At 39.4% G+C, this 22778-nt stretch overlaps 1 protein-coding gene across 2 annotated transcripts in view; it reads left to right on the forward strand.

The window, feature by feature from the left end:
- The window catches only part of nf2a (NF2, moesin-ezrin-radixin like (MERLIN) tumor suppressor a), a 31521-nt gene that overhangs the window by 1734 nt on the left and 7009 nt on the right, over positions 1 to 22778 (forward strand). Inside the window, exons 2-14 of one of the 2 annotated variants that reach the window (XM_030418060.1) lie at positions 285 to 410; positions 549 to 671; positions 3679 to 3762; positions 10366 to 10434; positions 10609 to 10691; positions 12866 to 12941; positions 13545 to 13679; positions 14369 to 14443; positions 17673 to 17786; positions 18037 to 18159; positions 18461 to 18678; positions 20102 to 20207; positions 21667 to 21785. In XM_030418060.1, the coding sequence (XP_030273920.1) occupies positions 285 to 410; positions 549 to 671; positions 3679 to 3762; positions 10366 to 10434; positions 10609 to 10691; positions 12866 to 12941; positions 13545 to 13679; positions 14369 to 14443; positions 17673 to 17786; positions 18037 to 18159; positions 18461 to 18678; positions 20102 to 20207; positions 21667 to 21785 (1451 nt within the window). The remainder of the gene's footprint in view (positions 1 to 284; positions 411 to 548; positions 672 to 3678; positions 3763 to 10365; positions 10435 to 10608; positions 10692 to 12865; positions 12942 to 13544; positions 13680 to 14368; positions 14444 to 17672; positions 17787 to 18036; positions 18160 to 18460; positions 18679 to 20101; positions 20208 to 21666; positions 21786 to 22778) is intronic. The other variant, XM_030418061.1, reaches the window with a different exon arrangement.

The raw sequence follows: 22778 nt of genomic DNA on the forward strand, positions 1-22778 counted from the left end.
ACCAGAGACTGAGGCTAGGAGGAAAATGCAAGTATATGTGGATTCACTAGACACAGCATCCTGTAAATGGCTGTAAATATTTAACCTGATAAAGAATTCTCTTTCTAAGGGCCAGTCAGTGAATGATGGCCCTTACTGTCAATATTTTGCTTTAACAGGGTTTCTTTGTTTTTTAGGATTTTTTTTTGTATGCTGTCGGTCTCCGTGTCAATTCAAGTAATTCTAGTAATTTTCAATTCTCTGGTTTCTCTTCTGAGAAAATTAAACACTAAAACATGTTTCAGGTCAAGTGGAAAGGAAAAGACCTTTTTGACCGGGTGTGCCGAACTCTGGGACTGAGGGAGACATGGTTTTTTGGGCTCCGGTACAACATCAAGGACACGGCAGCTTGGCTAAAGATGGAAAAGAGGGCAAGTGATTCTCATGTTATTCTGGTTTTGTAACAGTCATGAGTCATGTAAACTTCGCCAGTAAAGATGTAGTCAGCATGAAAAGGGAATAAATGGCGCCACTGTGCAAATGTTGATTTCTTTGCGTCATTGTTGTAGGTTCTGGACCAGGAGGTACCAAAGGAGGAACCAATTACGCTTCATTTCCTGGCCAAGTTTTACCCTGAAAATGCTGAGGAGGAGCTAGTGCAAGATATCACACAACATCTCTTCTTCCTACAGGTAATTATACGTAATTTAAACCTGCAAGTTTTGTTTTGTCCATTTCAAGGCAAATCAGATCGAACATTATTCAGTATTAGCAATGAATGTCTTTTAGTTCTTGAGATATACTGTATATACCTTGTTGTCTTCCTCTGTGTTTCATTTGTGCATCATACAGTTTATAAAAGCCCTCCTAGTATTTGGAACAGTCACCTGACAGGTCATATGAAACAAAACACAAGAAATACATTGAATGCTAGCCAAAGCCAATTATACAATGTAAGTAAGTAAAATATAGTAACCACCATAATAACATGACTGTTTTTACCTGATGATGTGGTGTTGATACATTTAGGTGGTTAAGATAACCTCATACGTTGTTTATGAGATGTCTAGTATTTAATGTATTCTGTGGTCACATGACTTGTCATGTGAGCCCACTATACAGGCAATTGTAAGGTGCGTCTCTGCGCTAATTTCATGTCTGAGGAAGAGCCTGAGCCCAAAACGTCACATTTGGAGGTGATAAATGTTCATGGGAGCATTATTTAGCGTTCAGACATTACTTTTCTACTTTTGTCATTTGTGCATCATGCCATGAGGGCCTAACAACGAGGTTCTTTGTACATTCACACTGACTGTCACATGCTGCTTGCTGGGTTGAAATTGCTACGGGCCTACATGTAAACCAGAAATTCAACATGCCTTTGAGAAGAAGCTGTGGATTTTGCCTGGTTAGTGGGCAGACACTTTTTTTTCAAGATCTCTCTTTCCTTGATCGTAATCTTCTAAAGGGGGGTGAAGGGAACCTTCTTAGAAGTGTCTGTCATCGTTCTGTGGCACTAGATTATTCAAAATGAATGCTTGAAAAAAACAGGCGAGTGAGAACATGATAACTGATTTTTAGGGTCTTTAAAAAAATGCTCTGTAAATGTAGAATTATCCATTTCACCTAAGCACTGCAAGCATTTGACTGATGCCCTGTGTCCGCAGCTTCCATACTATTTTGATTCAGTCCCGACAGGGGGCACACGTCCACAGAGTTTCTGATAAGTTGAACCAGAAGAGCACTCTCCAATACACTTTCTGTCCATTGTCCCGGTCTTATTGTGTGCAGCCATGTGGAATCAATGCGCAACATATTACTGCTGCCCTTTCTCTCCACTTAATACTCTTCAGGGAATTCCTGCAGAGCCTGCCACACCATTCCCCTCACAAGAGATGAGATTTGTAACTGTGCTCCCATCATCCAATGCTACCAGCCACATTTATCAATTACCAATTAGGCTTTAAGGGCTCAGTTATTGGCCCAGTTAATGACATATCCTCCATGGGTTTCTTCTCCCCACATAGCATTCCTCCTATCATATCCAGCTATTGTGCTGGTTCAGGCTTGAGAAGGTGGTGCGGTTTATGTTCCTCAACATTTGGAAAGAAGCACTTATCTACTTAACACATGTGAAAAAAGTCTCTCTGTGTCCCTAATCCGTTTAGAGGTGGTTGAAGCAATTTATTTATTTCAGAGGGAAACCTTGCTAAAAGAAAAAAAGGAGACTACAGACGACAAATTACTGAACAGTTAAAGTGGTACACAGCTACAAGGGGAGAAGAATACAAATGTGTAGTGCCTTGCATCGCCTGCCTCCTTATTACTTTGCTCTCATTAATTCCCTTAATGTCAGGAGCAGGCCTCTTTTCAGATAGTGTCACAGGCATGACAGCTGGATTAGTGCTTATCAGAAATGATCACCGACCCGGATACAAACACACACACACACACCCACCCCGTCACACACTTAAGACCACTTACACAAACAGACAACACGCACGTCTCCGTCACCTCGGCCCTGCAATCTTAGCAACAACATTGTCTCATTTGTAAACCAGATTGCAGCCTTGGCCTCTTAGTGCTTGCCACGATTTCGGGCTGACACCTCTGGCTCCATACCTTTGTTAGTTCAAAACAAGAGAAGACATCACGACTCTGCAAATGATATGGTTTGAAGCATTGAATTGCACACTTGTATAACTCCTTACAATCTGGTTGTGTGCTCTATACGTAGTAACGCCAGTTTGTAATTCAGTTAAGTTGACAGGTGAAGGAGCTCAGGTAGTGACACCTGGTAAGACACAGCAATTTAAACTAGCAGCCTTGTTAAAGAGGACTGTCACCCATTTTAGGAATTCCTGTTATGTCTTTAATCCATGACAGTTAAATCATCACTCCTCTATGAATTGGAGACCTAAACCTTGAATCTGTGTCTCTTACTCACTGGAGTGAGTTTACACACGTAGACTCAGCTATCCTGGAATGGGTGGCACTCTCCTCTAACTGTGTGATTTGGAGCTTTACTTGGACATGTCTGTCATGTTATTATGGTCTGCTGACTAGCAAGCTGATACTCTTGGAGAACTTTAATGATAGAATGAGATAAAGTTGGCTAGGCTAAATAGTTCCTGGCTTGGTGTCTAATAGGTCCCCATGTGGCTATGATACACAAGTCCAACAATATTTATTTGGCACAGTTTTCCTTGCATCCAGATTTCCTTAAAATGTGCAAGCACCACTGTACTATGGCAGTAGTAGTTTGGAGTTTTTCTGTTCGGTTTCCTTATTCGTCAAAGTGGAATTAAAGCAAGAAAGTTATGGCAGTCTAAAGCACAGTTGTCAGAAAGTTGTTATAGGTTTCACCCTGTGCTGTCACTCTTCTCTCTAAGGCATCAAGTCTTTTGTCATGATCTTGTCTGAGTCAAGATCATCTGTCAATCTGATTCAAGTCCTTCATCTCACAAGAATCATTTTGCTCCTATCATGGAAATCAATATTAAGAAGATGTATTACTCAAACTCAGTGGAAGAACAAATGTCCTGATGCAAACTTCATTGATGTTTGTACATACAACAGTGATGTCATAGACAATACATTACCTGCATGGCTCTTTTTTCTGTTATAAAGGTGGAATGAAGACAGCTTTGCTATTCAGATAGATATGTGCACAGCTGATCATATTTGGTAACTCATTAGGTGAAGAGGAAGATCCTTGAGGAGGAGATTCACTGTCCGCCCGAGGCCTCCGTGCTGCTGGCCTCCTATGCCGTCCACGCCAAGGTAAGTGCTCCTTTTTGTAACTTAAGATTGTATTCTCAGTTACCTTCAATGAAGATAGTAAATTCAGCTGTGTGTGTTCTTTAATGGTTTATTCTCCTTTACTTTAAAATGTTCATGACCACATGGAAACTTCTCCTCCCAAGCTTACTTTTTGAAAGATTTTTCTTATGAGGAACTAGCAGCTGTGAATCATTCACTAATATCGGGTGCTTTCTGTAACTGTCTTAAAGAATGCAACAGTTTTTAAAGAAAAGCAGTTCAGACCCAGCAATTTGACATTTTTTTGTGTCATCACAGCAGAAGCTGTGTGAGAAAAGATTGTAATGTCATTATTTTAACTGACTGAGGGATTGAGGGAATATGTACATCTGGAACTGTCCTCAGCTGGATTAACCTCCTTCTTTCCTTGTGATTTCTTTGTGGCTGTAGATAGCTGTCTATTAAAAAAATCTGGATAAACTATTCTTTTGAGAACATGTGGTTCTTTTTGGGGACATTTCATACATTTCAGTTGTTTGTTTATCATCTGAAAAATATATTGCTTTTGTGTGGTGCTCTCTTTTCTTCTCTCTTAGGACAATGCAGGGAGATTGCATGTTTTATCGCTAGGGAACTCGGTGGACGTATTCCTCTCTTGTCTATTTTCCAAAAGAAAAGACATAAATCATCTACAATTGACCCCTAGCTCTACCATCTGAGCCCTGATAGGGACCAGAAGAGCACACATCACACCTTAAATTCAGCTAGTTTTGATATTTATTTTCAAATGTACTTTACTTTTTCATGCTTTGGAGGCCTTACATGAAATGTCTTTGATGTAAAACACAGGAGCTCAGGATAAGTTAATATATATATGTTACTGAAGTTAATAATCTCTGGATAATGTCTGAAATAAGAAAACTGCAGATAGAAGTGGCTGAAATTAGCTTCAGAAGAAGAAGCATCTCCTGCTCTTATGTATTGAAAGGGGTCAGTCAAGTAATGCCTCTACACACAATAACCCCTGAGGTGAATGCTTATATAATTTGTAAAGATTTGTAGGGTAGGCCATGTATGTTGACATGAGCAAAATAGTGGCTGAGAAGTATGAATGGGGATCCCGCAAAGAAAAGTGACAGCCTAGCTTAAACCTGACCTGTTCAGACTGACTTATTCCAAGACTCTGTTTATAAATGTCGCTTGTACTCCGTTGGTATTATTTGGTTAGTGTTTTATTCCTTTTTATCAGCTTATCTATCTATCCATCCCATTCTCCTTCATTATATCTGGCACAAACATCCACTTGGACTCAAGGACTGATTAGAATTCGCCAGTCAAAGATCCCTGTGACCTCACAAAACATGTGTTTAGCCATAACCCATAGTCAGTGGTCTCCACTCCTGTTGCACAATTTGATAGCAGTGGGCACAAGCAAGCACCCGAAGCCCCCTGCTTTAAACCTGGGTGGGATGAATGAATTGCCACAAGAGGGTGGAAGAGGATATCCAAGGTGGCTTTGATTTTGCTCTTCATTCTTTTCTCTGCTACAAGCTACCAATCCCATTGCAGAGAGGATGACAAAGGTTATCCAAGATGGATTTGATTTGTCCCTTCCACTTCCAAGGTAGAACTTGATCACATAGCAAGCCCTCATTCACAGCTTGTTGAAACAGAAGAGGACTTCAGTGTTGTTCTTGATTTGCACCCCTTGATTCGGTCCTTGTATAAACGTCTTAAGCTCATTATGTATTTAACTGATAGTGAAAATTGTGACCATGCAACCCTTCTAAGTGCATGTGTGTTATGTTTTCAGTCTAATAGTCAATGTGCTCTGTAGAAGAGAGCATTTATGCACAGGTACAGACATGTACGTAAACTGCATCTTGACGTGTTGGTGGAGGAATACAACTGTGAGGCGGTAAATGTACTTATCACTTATTTCTATCTCTCTTCCTTTACATATGAATGATTGACCTCTTATGTATTAGTTTGTCTGTTGACATCGTTTCATTGTGTGTGCTTTCATTATTTAGCATTCAATTAAGTGCACGTTGAGCTATAAAATCCATTATTCTGTATGCAAGATGCTGTATAAAAACCTCCATTGATTTATTGGTTTAGGATCAAATAAGTTACCTGGAGTCCATGGAAATCACTCCACAGGAAAAAGCCACCCTAATAAACCTTAGGCGATCTGAATGGTTTTGGTTGAAGGATCCCATCTCTCAAATCCCCTTGAAAAAGATAGGGAGAGTGAGGTGCAGCTTTTTGACAGGCGGACAGGGTCTGGTGAGGCTGGAGGTCTACCGCAAAGATTTGGCCAGGAGCCCTTAGAGACTTGCCTTTCCCATGCCAATTTAAATGGCCTAGGTTAAAAGAGCCTGTGTGGATAAAGAAAAATCAGCAAATGAGCTTGAGACTTCCTCTCTACGCTGTCAGCACCCTCGATCGGGAAACAGCAAAAAAATATGGGGCCACAATCTGTTTTCATTTAATCAGCAGTCCGCTTCGATTAGAGCCAATGGGAGTAAATCGGCGTTTTAAAAAGGAGACAAGTACTTGTTTAGCAGTGCAGCTGCTGAGAGGTTTTTGGCAATAATTTTCCTTTCCCTTTTCTGGTCATGAGTTGTTTTTGTGCAGTACCACAGTATAACCCGTGAAGTTGAGTATATCACACAGTGGGATACACTTGCGTACTTTTGCTTATCTTAAATCATGATTAAGCCAGCCTGAAGAAGGCAATAAGGAGAAAGTAAAGGTGTATTACAAGTAGGCATTAATATTTGAAATATTTTTTTCTCTAAACAAAGTGAATCATAGCTCTTTTAAGATACAGACAGTTGCACCCAGAATCAGTGTGTGTAATCTGTTTCTGGTCGGAGGAAAGAGTGACATATTATTCATTACAAACACAGTCGGAAGCCATAAAAGCTACCATTACCTTGTATGAGTTACAGAGTGCATGAATGAGGGATAATAGAAGTTAGGAATAGTGGAGGAATTTCTTTGCACACAAATGCTCTGACTGACTTCTTTTTAAGTGTTTTGCCTGGGAACTTAAACAGAGATACATAACTATGCAGTAGGATCCCACGGTGACTGTCCTCCACAAAAAAGGTAGAGGTTAATATACATCACAGCCTGCACTGGTTTAAAGAAAATCAATAAAATTTCCAACATGTGAGAACAATACTTTGCTGATATAAAATGTTCAAATTCATCATATTTAAAAGCCGTACTAACTTTTCTAAGGGTAATTTTCTACGCTCTATGAGCCAACAGTTTAGCCTCTGTGGCTCTGCAGAGGTTTCACTACCTCCTCCTTTGTATGCTGAGCGGGTGCAGTGGTACAAGGAGATGTCGAAAGGGAATATCAAGAAACGGTTGCTCTGGAAAAAATGCAGAGGGAGTCACTCTGCCAGGGAGGTTTAGTAGGGTGTGAGGTCAACACCACAACAGGGTGTTGCGTGTCAGGCTAAGTGGGGAGGGTTATGACAAGCTAATAGGCATGGATGACAAAGGTGGGACTCACTGAGTTTTTAAAGGTGTTTTTCTTACCTCACAGCATGTGAGCCTTAATGGAGTTGCACTTCTCGGTTTCAATCTGGAACACAAAATATGTTATTTAATACTCATTGGAATTTGTCGGCTTTGCCTTGATGTAAATCCTGCCTCCCTCGCCTGACTCAACTGTGATAATGTTGTTGTCCATATCAGCGTAGGTGAGCCAGCATTGGCACAAGAGACAGTGAGACGTAGAAACATGAAGAGAAAATTAGCAAAAACAGCCAATTTTCCACCAGCTGGTGAGACTCTTTCAGTTTCACCCAGATCATTTGTAAGTGTCTGTATGAAAGCAGGTGATTTCTTTGTTCTTATTGTTGTTTAATGATGTTATCTGTTCTTACATTAACTGTAAATTTGTAGTCCACATGGGCTACATGAAAAAGGAATTAACAGTTATTAAACAAGTTAAACTAGTTTTGTAAGCTAAATGCTAACTTTGACCAGATGTAATGTTTATCAAGCTCCTCATCTTTGTGTGTTCGCATGCTGACTTTTAGTAATTAGCAAGAAACATAAAGAACAGCTGAGGCTTATAGGAATGTTATTAGTTTTGTAGGTAATTCAATATTGGGCAACTTTGATCTGATGGCTGGGGGAAAAGCAAGGTTACGGTTCACGAATGCCTGTACCAAATTTCATGGCATTCCAGTTAATATTTACTGAGACACTAAAAACATTTCCGACACGTTGCGCAATTTGTAAAGCCTTTAGTTTGCTCGTAGCCTTCCATGTTGCATGGTTAGTAGCCTAACCAAAGCTAACCAGAAAAAAGTCTAGTTTGCCTGTTACACAGCAATAATGCCCTTTATTGGTGAGAATGTGTTTTCTTGGCTAGATATGAAAAAAACTTTCTCACAACTGTACTGAAAATCGATTTTCTTCAAACTGACTGGACTGTGAGAAATACATTTCCTAATTTTAGAAACTATTGAACACAATATGCTGGTATCTTTTAGTCCGTGGTCACCGTTGTGCAGTTGTTGATAATTGTCAAGTGAAAATAGTGACACATAACCGTTGCTGTCACTTTGGGGTTATCTGAAATAATAGATAGAAGATAGATATGTACTTAGAAAGCATCTGGGACACTGTCACTGTCAGTCATGCCACTCTGTCTCTACCTGAGCTAAACCTCAGTTGGTTCCACAAAACCTCTATAAGTCTATTTGTTATCAATTATGAAGCAGTAACAAATAAACAGGTGAGGAACTCTGGGAGTGGAAACTTTGAAAATTGAAGGGAAAGGATCTAATTAAATGGCCCTCTGCTTCTCCACTCTGTTGGCCACTGCGCTGCTGTTCTCCTCTGTGTGGTGAGCTTATTAAATTCAGGTCTGTTAAGTACTGTTTATAGACTGGTGTGCACAAAAATGAAATCCAATTAATCAACATAATAAATTAACCCTACACAACAAAACAACGCAGCTATAGAATTTGTTTATTCGAGCCACATGCATTGTCAAAAGCTGCTGATTTGTTGTGTGCAAACGTAAAGCAACAGATGTGCTTTAAATTGCAGTTGTGATCTGTTGTCACTGTTTTACCACTTAACGATGTATTTTCCTCAACACCCAATGTCATATAACAGCAAAGTATGTGATTTGGTTTGCAGTCCCTTCCTTTTTTAGTTGTGTTGTTGATATTTGAAGTGCATTTACAATGGCACCTGAGCAGCACCAGAGAGTTTTTTCTTTTCTTTTCTTTTTTAAAGTTTGTTAAACCTCAGTTGTAATATGGGGAATGAGTGTTTTTAGATCACCTATTTTCCACCAGGGTACAAGCAAAGAGGTTGATAGTTACAGAGATTGAAAGCCATGACAAGAGGATAAGGTACCACTTTTTGGTGTCAAAGATGAGAATGCTTCTTCTAAAAAAACATTACTTTGATCCAAGGATAGCATTCATACTCAAAAGATTCGCCAGTAGGAAGTATGTACATCTGTAAGGAATGTCTTGTGAATCTCATACAAACAGTTTGAACCAGATGTGGGTGGGGATTGGGTATGAGGCCTAAAATGTAAAAAGTTAGATTTGACATTTGTCTAATATTTTTTAACACTTCATTTATTAATTTCTCATACAATATGGCAAGACAGCATTATAGTATTATCATCAATTGCAATAATAAACAAATAAGCAAAAATATTAGTGAAGTGTAGGAGATGGATGAACTGAGAGGAGAAGAAATATTTTACAGATTCATCAGCTCATGTAGAATCACATGACCTTAGATTGCTTGGAAGGATAGTTTATCCACATAATCAATAAAGGGACATCAGGTTCTGTTTTATATTTTCAGTGAGCTCTAAAGAGTAGATCTCAGCTTCTCTATTTGTACATTTGTCTAATTTTGACACAAATTTGTCTCTGGACTACCTCAGTGCTCCAGCAGTACTGTGGAAAAAGGTGAAAGGGCTTTAAATATACAAAGATTGCTTACCTAAATTACCTGTAGTAATTTAAACTAATAATTTAACAACAAAATAACAATAATCACACTGCCAAGGAGTGGTGCAACTGGATATTTACGACTGTATTAGAAAAACATGCACAGCACATACAGCAGAACATACATACAGGCAAACATTCTATTTTACCTAGTTGTATCAGTCTACAGTAATAGCATACTTCTTAATTTGTAGCTACATGTGTAATTCATGTCCCCTCCACTAGTTTTACAGCAGCCCAGAGGAAATTCCCCACAGCCACTCAGTCATGCCTAATCCATCCGTATCTCTCTCCAAACGTGCATGATATAATTTGTATCCCACTCTGTGATAAGTGATCAGCCTTGGTTCTCTCAGAGATATCTCTAATAGCATCATTTACTCCGTCTTCCAACAACTGGGCCACTGGGTGTGCGGTGCACGTTAATGACACAATGGCAGACCAGCCTCCATTCATTCTCCGAGACACCCTTTTCTTACAGGCAATGTAGTTTCATCAAGAACAGCTCCCAGGAGAGGAATAGTCCAGCCTGTTATTGGAGGAAAGGTGGATATCAGCCATTAGTTAAGAGTGATTTTAATCCTCTTGGCATTTTTGCTCTATTTTACAGTACGGAGACTACGACCCCAATGTCCACAAACCTGGCTTCCTAGCTGAGGAGGAACTCCTGCCAAAGAGGGTGAGTGACACCTGGATTTACTTACTAACAAGGCTTTATTGTCATACATTGCCATTCATGAGGGAAGATGTTTACATATTTCTCTTAACAAAGCCCGTACCTACACTGCAATATGAGGCACTTCAGCGTGTACTGTATTTTCTCCGCACATTCATGGATATTTCTCCATTTTAGGTGATTAACTTGTACCAGATGACTGCAGAAATGTGGGAGGAGAGGATCACAGCGTGTTATGCGGAGCACAGGGGCAGGACGAGGTAAAAGGAACAGCTGCATTGAACTGTACCACTGTGAAGTTCCACTGTCATCAGCAAATTTCAGTTTTAAGTTCACATATGATGTGCTTAAAAACTTGGTTCCGCAAGAAATGTTTTATGCAAAGCTGAAGTCCATTTTGGTGGAGAGAGGCAAAAAGAGCCACATAAAAGTTGTTTTCTAGAGGGGAGGTTTTTTAAAGTAGCATTAATGAATCCATTGGATAAACATTTTAACGTCTGTTTTTGGCCAGAAAATACATCAACACCACGACATACCACAGCCTGTAACTCATCAGTTAGGTGTAATTACATATATTTTCACAAGAGAAGCACAATCCATTTCGCTATTTTTCAAAAGAGGACCATTTAGTGAGCTGCAGTATAAAAATTACACTGCCGTAATTGCTTTCATAAATCTAAAAAGACACGAGAATGAGAGTCAGTTGTTTTGATGTTGCACTTTGCGCCACCACTAAGCTGAGCTAACTTAAAAGTGGATAGGGTGTAACTGAGGGATGTAGAGAGTCTTAAAACTCCCGTGGGTGGGGAGTTCCGGGCTGGAAAGTGAGTGCTAAAAGCCAACAAACCCTCTGCACTTGTAAAAAGTAATTGAGTCACCAGTGCTGATCAGTAACCCTTTGAACCCCAGTGGAGAGTGTGGAGAGTTGGTGGTCCTCACACCTTTAGCATTTCAATTGTTTAGTAAGTGATGCAGTGTAGTGGGGGCACAGGAGGGCGGTCACGGGTCCTCTGATGTAAGTACAGCTTGGTACCGCTTAGCTTGGTTTTGGTATATTGTAGGATTGATTATCATGACATATATTACATACATTCATGGTTTCTTGAAGATACAGACAAATGACAAATTAAAGGAAAAGCCTCTATCCTTTGATGAAATGTCTCCCTGATGGGAGTGGTCTCCTGCTTCCATCCATGTGATCCACAACTTTTGTGATCCACTTACTTTCTCTCCTGTGCCATCACAAGGATTGCATTTGTTACTTAAAGAGCATTGTCTCAATAGCTATTAAATGGATTGCCATGGAATTCTGTATAGTCATTCATGCATGATTCAGTCAAGATGAATTGTAATAACTTTGGTGATCCCAGATTTTCCCAGGACAAGAATTTAATTTCTCCAGTGCATTGGTTAATGACCACATACCCAAAGAAACTAATAACAATCCCATCAGCCTCAGCTGTACTTTGCATTTAGTGGAAATTAGCAAATGTTAGCAAATCTGACTAGTTAATTCTGTGTGGGGCCTTGGTATTTATTTAACAATTTTTGATTCTCCATAATATCAACGAATATTCTCAGCTAACAGTATCAAGATTTGATGTCCAGCCCCAATACAGTTAAAAGTTTATTTCTGATTTATTTTGGCTCATGTTCCTTCCAAACCAGATAAGAAATTGATTCTTGAAAAACTGATGTTAGCACAAAATCAAAGTAACTGCCCGACTATCCATTGCATCTTTTATTTATTTTTTATGGAGTGCAACCCTAATGCGTTACTCTTCCACAGCATCAATCAAGCATTAACATTTAAATTCGACACTCTGAAGTCGGAATGTACTCTGCATCAAACCTAGTTTAGATTTTGTTTACTTGGCACAATGCTCTCTTGCCTGTTAAAACTTTGATGAAGCTTAAATCATCAATTTCCCAACCACCCATATCAAACAGCAAGTTATTAAAAGTTTAGGCGGAAGCATGCCCTGATTTCTCCTCAACCATCAAAGTATGCTAATGTACTGTTTTTGCTGAGTTGACCCTGAAATCACAACAGATCTGCCAACCAGGCTGCAAAGGGGAAGAGAAGAGTTTGATGCATTTGTTTCCTCTCCTTCAAAGTGTTCAGAGACTTGGAGGCATCAGAATAAGTTTTCTTTTCCATCAAGCATGACCTCTAAAGCCTGTTAGCGAATTATCGTTGTGTTTTGTGTCAGTACTGTGCTTATGTATTCACCCTCGAAAGAGCTCTGTGGCAGAGTTTTTATAGATCACACAATATGACAGATGCTACACACACAAGCTGAGGAAAACAAGGTCTGATCTCGTTTTTCTCTCCACTTCTGCACCTCCTTTCCTCCTACCCTTCCCTCCCTCTCTTCACCATTCCCTTGGATCCCTCTCAATCTCTTTTTCTCTCTGTCTGCCTTTGAACCAGGGATGAAGCTGAGATGGAGTATTTAAAAATAGCTCAGGACCTGGACATGTATGGCGTCAATTACTTTTTAATCAGGGTGAGCCAATGCCGCTTCGCTATATCTTTACAAAGTAAGCCAATATGAGAGATTAGCAGGCGTGTCAATTTCACTGTGGTGTTATGAAATGAAGTTGGGGAGTAGCAGTCTGGCTCTGTTGTTCTAAATTATCCCTAAGTTGAGTCTGTTATTTGGCTGTTGCACAAATTTCAAACATTTGTATGTTTTGGGTATGTCAAGGGCTTCTTATTGGCACCGGATCTTTTCCAGGTGATTCATAGATAGAAAATAACCTGTAACAACTCCTACAATATCACTTGAGCTGGCCTTGATCAACGCACTCTCGTAAAGGCTGAGATATTTTTAAAATACCACCAACAAGTCAGCCTCAGCTTAAGTAATTCACTGTAGCATTACTTTTCAAGTAAACAAGCCCAGACTGCATATAAAACCCCTCAACTGGCATTGTTCAGCTCAGCCTGAACAAATTGTTTTGGCAAGCAGAGCCACCACAATGCCACTTCTGTGTGAAGCAGGTAGAATTGAATGTTGGCTGCAGGGGTGTTCCCACAGCTGCTAGCTGGTGTCCCTGAACAGACAGCTAGAAAGAAAAGCTTTGTTTACTCTCCCAATGCGTTTTAGAATAAAAAGGGAACCGATCTTCTTCTGGGAGTGGACGCCCTGGGTCTGCACATCTACGAGCCCGACAATAGGCTGACACCCAAGTGCTCCTTCCCTTGGAATGAGATCCGCAACATCTCCTACAGCGACAAGGAGGTGGGAGAATCTGCTGTTGGGAAAACCTCAATTCCTAGAAAGTTGGGACACTGTAAAATATAAATAATGTTATTATTTGTAAATGTGTTGAGCCTCGCCCCAGCCTTGCGTGTGAATAGCTGAGCATTTTAAAGACGCCCCTTTCATACCCAATCATGATAATGTCAGCTGTTACCAGTGAAACCACTGTTTTTATTCACAATGTTTCCAGTCTATTGTTGACATTGTCCCACCTTGTTTCCTAACATAAATATATTGTCTTTTTACTTTGAGTAAAAAGAATGAGCAAATTATCACAATTGTCTTTTATATTTTTTACAGCATCTCAACTTAGGGTTATGGGGTTATGCTTCATTTTAAAGCTTAGTAGGACAGTCAGAGGTTTGCTACTAGAATGGTGCTTTTTAGAATTTTGTGTTATATTATAAGTTTCAGGTATTTATATTGTTCGAAAGCAAATAAGAATTCAAAAGAAATGTAGCTCTGTGTTTTAACTTAAGGTTTTATAACACGTTTACTGCTTTTTTTTAATTATATTAATATTTTTTTGTTTAGTTCTTCAGTATTGGAAAATGTCTTTGTCAGCATTGTAACATAGATTTGCAGGTTATTTCCCAGCCCCTACAGATGTCTTTTTTTCTTTCATGGTTTAATCAAAACAATCTGGTGTTCCTGTCCTCATTCTTCAGTTTACCATCAAACCTCTGGACAAGAAAACCAACGTTTTCAAGTTCAACTCCTCACGGCTGAGAGTCAACAAGTTGGTGAGTTCCACTGAGATTGAAAAACAAGGCAAAATTATAGCTGCTGTGCAGCGATGGGTCGGGTCCGGGCTATTTTTGGCAAATTTAGGCAATTCTTTTTTTTTTAGAACTTAATTTTTATTTATTTTGACAACACGACATATTCATTCCCCTGTTATGTACATTTTTAAAGCAGCGCAACAAAACATCATATAAAACATAAAATCAATTACACAGATCCAGAGTAAGAGAAAGAGGCAAAAAAAAAAAAAAGGTAAAGGAAGATAAATTATGGAATATAATACAAAGAATGGCAATATTGTTAAAGGAATTCATTAATAAAATAAATAAAGAAATAATTAAATGAGAGGGAAAGAAATCCACTCTAGGTATCAAATTACATGATGCGATGGTGATGTGTGATGTGTGTACTTGATCAAGAGTCTAATGCTACAAACTTATTGTATTAGCAGAGCTATGACAGGTTTCCATCGTTTAATAAAAATAGGTTTTTGAAGTCTTAATGAATATGTAATTTGCTCCATCTGGTAAATGTCCCATATTTTCTGGATCCATACATTGTAAGTAGGAGGATCTGGCTTTAGCCACCTGATGGTTATACATTTTAATGCTGCTGTGAGCAAAATGTTTAAGAGATATTTCACATCCCTACCTTCTATACCCTCAGGAATTGCTCCCAATAATGTTATTATAGGGGTGTGTGGAATATCCCGTTTGAAAACCTCTCTGAGAGCATCAAAAACATCCTTCCAGAATAGGCTCAATTTGGGACACAACAAGAATATATGGGTGTGATTAGCATTCTCAGTGCCGCAGTTCCTCCAACATGAGCTACCAAGTGCTGGTCCCATCTTAGATGTTATTGCTGGTGTTCTGAAGAACCTGGTAACTACTTTCCACTTAAATTCCTTCCATGTGTTCGAGTTTGTGGCAAGGTGTGCTTCAGTACATATCTCCTTCCAAGTGTCGAGTGATATGTTTTTGTTCATCTCCGCCTCCCACCTCAATCTTATGTGTTCAGAGTTATGCACATTTGTTGATAAGAATATATTATATAATTTACTAATTATTTTCTTATCTCCATGACTTATTTGTGAAATGAGAAACTTTTCTATAGGGGTAGATCTTTTAAGTTTTCCCCAATCTTTGTGTGTCATCAGAAAAGATCTCAACTGCAGATATCTGAAGAAGTCTGTCCTAGGGAGATCAAATTCATTTTTCAACTGTGCGAAGGTTTTCAAATTGTCATCCTTGACTAGCTGGTGCAGATAGTTTAGGCCATGGTCTGACCACTTCCTAAAACAAATTTAGGCAATTCTGAGCAACAAACAGGAGAATAGGAAGACAAGACAGTTGACAACAATGTTCATTTTGGACCACTTGAGGCTTGAACTCACAACTTCTAGAACCAAACACTGTCATCTATCGCTCTGAGCTAATTGGAAAGTGGCAATACAACAGTGGCTTCACAAATTGAGTAAGCGATTCACTGTTGTGCATTCAGATTTGAAACCACTGTAAAAAATTCAGTTATCAAGACAAAAATCTGAAAATACACATGTTGCAGCATGGAGATGTTGGTAATTTGTTTTTAAAAATGATTGATTTGCTCCATAAGTAAATAACTGATGTTTAAAAATGCTGCTTGCATTGACTGCAATTATTCACATGAGAGCAGAATTCAAAATGTTCTCAAAAATGTAACCTAAACATTTTTTTTGTTAAAATTCTGATATTTGTTAAACATCATCTACCATGACTCTAAAAAATGTTCAATTTTTTCATGAACATTGAAGATTTATTTATCAATTTGCAGGTATATGTTTACAGTAGTTTTCACAGTCAAACATTTTCATGCACTGTAGGCAAAAATTGTGGGAGGAGAAGGTTTTTAGAGAAGTTTTACAGTTTAAAAAAAACAGAGTGATGGACTTCATCATTTTTAATAGGTTTAAATGTACAAAAGTTTCTTTGGTATTGGGGCTACAGTTTGATGAAAGTGTGAAGTTTTAGCGGGTTGATTTGTTACGAATTTTCAAAGTTTTAACTTTAGACGCTTGCTGTAGAGTCACCATCAGGACTATTGGCTTGAGTTTACAGTTGAGGTAATCTGGCATGGGACTGGACCTTTGTGCAAAATTTGGTTAGCTTTCATCCATGGTCCGGTCCAAGCTATTTGTTTTTATTTAATTTAGAGGCTTGCTGTGATGCCACCATCAGGACAATTGTCTTGTGTTTCATGTTGAGGACATCTGACATTTTGATCTGTCATCCTCATCATCACCCTTGCTGGATTTCGAACCCACAACCCCTGGCACCAAGAAGTGAGACCTGCTGTGTAGCTTCATTTGTCGACTCAGGGAGTCACTGTCCGGGCAGCTGTTGTCAAGGCAGATTTCAAAAATGGTCAAAATGTCAGAAATTCTGTTACCTGAACCAAAATCTGATAATACATAAATTGCATCTTGACAGCATGGAAATGTTGGTGATTTGTTTGAACTCTAAGTGTTTTGCTTCATAAGAGAAAATCTGATGTTTAAAAATGCCAGTCTTACATTGAATCCAGTTGTTCCCATGAGAGCAGAATTCAAAATGTTCTCAAAAATTCAGTTTTTGAGATAAAATTCTGATATTTGCCAAACTTCATTAACCATGACTCCAAAATATTCTCAATTTTTTTCAGGAAGATTGAAAATGTATTTAGCAAGAATTTGATAGTATATGTTTACAGTACTGTTTACAGTCAAACATGTTGATGCACTGTAGGCTTAATTTTTGATAAATCAAAAATCAGAGAAACAAGTTTTGTGGAGGACGGTCTGAAGATGCTCTTTAGCAAGTTTGGTGACGATTGAGCAAAATTGTGGGAGGAGATAGGTTTTATAAGTTTTACAGGTTTTGGAAAAAACTAAGTGATGGACTTCATAATTTGTAATGAGTTTAAGTGGACTAAAGTTTCAACAGTATTGGGGCTACACTTTGGTGAAAGTTTCAAAACTGTAGCATGTACTGTTGATTTTGTAGGTATTTTTAAAGTTTTTAAAATTCAAATGCTTATTGTGACACCCCATTGTGACTTAGCTGCAGCTTAGCTGCCTGGACCCTAATAATGGATTTGAGACTGTTGAAGTGGCTGGCAGAAAGTTAATATTTGCTAGCCACAGACAAAACAACTTTTTCTAAGTCAAAGTGAAGAATCATGTTTCTCGGTTTTGTTTCTCTCGTGCAGATCCTCCAGCTGTGTATAGGGAACCATGATCTGTTCATGCGGCGGCGGCGCGTGGATTCGCTTGAAGTGCAGCAGATGAAGGCTCAGGCCAGAGAGGAGAGGGCCAGAAAACAGGTACTGACATTGGCAAAACAAAGTTGTCAAAAGTTGTCAGCCAAATTACCACTCAAATGTTTCTACTACTGATATGCCAATATTAGGAGCTGTACGCAGCAAGATAAGTCATTGTCTTCTATCAGATCCCTTTGTCCATAGGATGTTCATCCATATTCCATCTATTGTTTATTCTGTTTCTTTCATTTATTGACCATATTTCCCGCCATATCCTCTTTGTCTCATCCAAACTCTACTCGTGTGTGTTCAGGTAGAGAGGCAGCGCCTGCAGAGGGAGAAGCAGCTGCGAGAGGAGGCAGAGAGAGCCAGAGACGAGCTGGAGAGGAGGTTGATCCAGCTGCAGGATGAGGCTCACATGGCCAACGAGGCACTGGTAAGATTGGGTAGATTAATGTGAAATCCACCATTTTGTGTTTTATGTCACATTCTAAACAAATCTTATTCACACTATCTTCGCTGCACCCTCTCCCAGTTTTTTGTCATTTTATATGCTGTTTATGTTGTTCTTCCCCGTTATTGTCTCTCACCGTCACCTCACTTATTCTGTTTTCATGCACATCTCTTTCTTTGCTCCATTTTCCTGTCTCCTCTGCCATTTTCAACTTCTTGTGTTTGCCCTTCCTCCTCCTCCACCTCCTCTTCCTCCTCCTCCTCCTTCTACTCCTCCTCTCCAGCTGCGTTCGGAGCAGACTGCGGACCTGCTGGCTGAAAAGGCCCAGATCGCAGAGGAGGAGGCCAAGCTGCTGGCCCAGAAAGCTGCTGAGGCTGAGACGGAGATGCAGCGCATCAAAGTGACTGCCATCCGTGGCCAGGAGGAGCGCCGGCTCATGGAGCAGAAGATGCTGGAGGCAGAGATGCTGGCCCTCAAGATGGCTGAGGAGTCGGAAAGGAGGTAGGGGGGAGGCGGAAGGAGATATGTGTGGATGAACAAAGAGAGTTAATGTGCCCTTGCTGCAATGAATATGACTTTGATCCAGCTTTTCCTCTATGTGGCTTTGTCTCTGTCAACACTGTCTCACACACATTCACATGCACAACATATGCCACTTTTTAGATCCTTAAATAACTTATTCCTACATATTCCTTACTTTCCAAGAGTCCCCACCCCCCCCTTTGTAATACGAATACCCCATACTGGGGGAGCTGTCTTACAGGGGCATCAAAGCACAGTTACTAAATAACCCTGTCAACCAATGAGCCTCCCAAAATGTTTTCAAGTTGCCATACTGTTTAATGTCAAGGTGCACGAACACACCGCTTCTCTTCAGTGTGCTCAGCAGAAGAGAAGTAAGTCGATACGCTCCGAGCACAGAGCTAAGTAACACAGCATGCATTTAAATTGCCGGATCAAAGAATAAGAACTTCTAACTTGTTTAAAATCATTTAATTTTAAAGGCTTAGTTCTTGCACTGCAGCCGAGAAGCAGGTAGTCGTGGGGTTACGGCTACACAGCCACACTCGGAAGGAAAAAGGGAGGAAGCTTTTGTTCTGCAGCCCTTCTCCTAGGTCTGGGATGCAGCAGTTAATTTGGTGTTGGTTAATTGTAAGCAGTAGTATCGACTGATGGTGACAGACCCTATCAAACGCTCCATCCTGCTGAAAATGACTTTGCCATCTGTGTGTTAACTGCGCCTTAGAAATCTTTTTCTTTTTCATTTTCTTTTTTATACACCCTAGTTCACATCAAGGAGTTATAATAGCTGTTGACTTTTTATTTCTTTAGAGGTCAGGTGGATAAGGAGATGAGTGATCCTTGATCAGCACTCTGTAAAGCTTGATAGATGCCAGTTTATTGTAGCAAAGAACCTAAATAAAATGATACATGGATACTAAGAATACCACTTCAAAGTCTCTACTTCACAATTTATTAGGCAATCATTTCAAATGGACACCATTAACCACTTGCCAGTAACTGCAATTTCTGGATGAGCACTTTCAGCACCAGAGAAATTTAAACCCATGGCACTCAACATGTAAATGACTACGTCCACTCAAACTCTTGAGGCACATAGCTCCCCCACATCAACGAGGAACTGCTGAGTGTTCAGGAACACAATCAAAAGAAATGTAATCACCTGCATATAATGTTCTTACACCTCTGTGTGCAAACCTGATGGTGGCATAATGGAGTCTGAAATTATTGTGTGCTGGGGTGATCCATTGATCACCTGCATAATAACAAAGTGACATTCCTGGTTCTCCGGGTACCGACGTACCAATTATCTAAGATAATTTTGGATTCAATTTAGATAATTCTATTTCCCTTGAAGGACTGGGAGGTGAATTAAAGCACTTTCTGTCTGTTCGTCCCTCAGGGCCAAGGAGGCTGACCAGCTGAAACAGGACCTGCAGGAGGCCAAGGAGTCAGAGCGAAGGGCAAAGCACAAGCTGCTGGAGATCACCAGCAGGGCTCTTTATACGGTAACAGGCCTGGAACATAAACACACATACTTAAAACGTGGACATGGTACACAGCAATTAGTCAATGGCAAGAAAGAAATCGATGGAAATTCTGATAATATATTTGAATGATTCATTTTTAATCTGTAGTCCCTGGATAGCCCCAAAACATGTCAATAAATATGAGAAACATTAAGAAAAATTTTCTTACTTTCTTTTTGGTCCGATGAAGTAAGCAATCAAGACGCCACTTTGGTTTCTGGTAAATCATGATGGCCATTTGTTTTATTTTTTAAAGACAAAGATAAATTGATAAATTCAAAGTAAATCAGCATTGTAGTATAACAGTATTACAGTTAAAAGTAACAGCCTAAATACAGCATTCCATAAAACAAATATGCTAAATACATATATTAAACAGTACATGGTTATACTCCAACTGTACACCCCAGAGAAAAACACTGTGCATTCCTACTGATAGTATTGGCTCCTATTTATGGAATGGAAATGACCACGAACGTAGAACATAGATTTAGATTGACTGCTAAAAGCACACGCATATGCTCACGCATGCACGCACACACACATGCAAATGTAGCTCCGCAAAGCCAAACGGAACAGGAGATACTTGCATAAGAACAGGCAGCGCATAAGGCAGCCTACGCAAGAGCCTCCAACATGATAAAAACCCACACAGTACACATTCATCTGCTCACACTCATGTTCACACACACACATAGATACATATCAAGATGACAGCCATCGATAGAGAACTAATCGCTTGTAAGCTTATGAATGAAGAGCCTCAACACACACACACACACACACACACACACACACACACACACACACAGATGCACATACATACAACAGACATGTTGCTACTGTAACACATTGGTTATTAGGGGAAAAGTCTACAAACACACACAAAAACACACAAATGCACATGATTTTCCATTCCCATTTCTGTCCACCTTGGTCAGTTTGCCTTCTGTGCGAGTCCAGACTGAATTTGTTTTGACTCTATCCACCATATAGTTTGGATTCGCATTCCAACCAATGGATTTACATTTATATTGTGTATTAGGTCCACTTAATCTCCAGCCGAGGCCTGAGGTGCATGTGACCAATGCATTTCAGACATTTGATCAGGATCTAAAATCATATGTGTATATATATGTCACACATGTATTCATGATCTGTGACCATCAAAGTGGTCATCTTTTTTCCCCCTTTTCTCCTGTGCTCCTTATATCTACATTGTGTCATACTTGATCACATCTTTTTTTATGCATTCTTCCTCTTGCCTATTTCAAATTTTACCTTTAACTTAATGTATTTATTTTACCCTTCCCACCATTTCCTCTTTTGCTTTCACCATCTCTGCCACTTCTTTTTTCTGCCTCATTTTCTGTTATTCCCTGTCTAGTGGTCTACATTTTTGTCTTTGCCTAACCTCTCCTTCCATCTCCCCTCCCAGTCCCCTGGACTGCCATCTGATAGCATGCCTCCCGACCTGAGCTTCAGCAGGGAAAACCTCAGCTTTGACTTTAAAGATACCGACATGAAACGCCTCTCCATGGAGATCGAGAAGGAGAAGTGAGTGGCCATGTCCCAACTCTGCTGATGCTACTTAATATTTCTGGGCTCAGCAGGCATGCATTTGACACTTTCATGTTATTTGGTTGAGCCTAATTGGCGTGATTTAATTTTTAATCAGCCGAAGGGATTCATTAACTGACAAATATCTACATGGAATAATTTTAAATGCACTTAAAATGTGTTAAGACCATCACAGTGCAGGATTATACTTGGAGGAACACCGTCACTTTTTAATATGCACATTTTCATTCAGGAGTTCAGGTAAGTAATTGACCCTTAGCAATACCTGTCACTGGTGTCATGGGCAGCTTTCAGTATTTTGTTTCTCTAGCTCTTGGTGTCAGTGATTGCAGGCAGCAGAAATTACGTTGAGACAAGTATGACCCTGGCTGTGCAGTGGAATATATTACTCAGGTCTTTGTTGTCATGTAATTAGGTAATTAGGTTTTTAAGATAAAAGCCATTTAGCAGAGAGGTTACAGGTTCAGAATTGGTAGGCAACTGCTCATTTACTACTTGAAGACAGACTGCAATGGACTTTAGGTTTGCATAAAAAATAGAATCAGTTGTATAACTATAAAAAAGTTGTGCAGTGATATTTTTCCCAGAAGTATGGAAAGTGTTCCCCACTTTTTCTTAGTTATTTTGGAAAAACTTATCTTTTACAAACCTACTATTTTATGTACCCATGTAACTGTACATTTCTCATAATTTGGTTTCAAACAGAAAACCGGGGAAAGAGTTCCTTTGATCAAAGCTTGCAAAGAAACAGATTCTTTGCCATGTTTTTTGTGTTTATTTTTTACTGCTGTCTTGGTGGAGGCCTTTGAGTTCATTTAGCTTTTATTTTCAAAAGTTACTAGTTTAATTGATTTTGGCAAATCCTCGAATAATTGGGTCAGAGTATTATTTAATAGTATGCTATTTGGAGTTATCAATAAAGGTTATATCTCTCAGTCTGTCCTTATTTAGAGGAGTAAAATAAGGAAA

Source organism: Sparus aurata, chromosome 5 (genome assembly GCF_900880675.1).
Source record: "Sparus aurata chromosome 5, fSpaAur1.1, whole genome shotgun sequence".
In the NCBI taxonomy this organism is placed as follows: domain Eukaryota; kingdom Metazoa; phylum Chordata; class Actinopteri; order Spariformes; family Sparidae; genus Sparus; species Sparus aurata.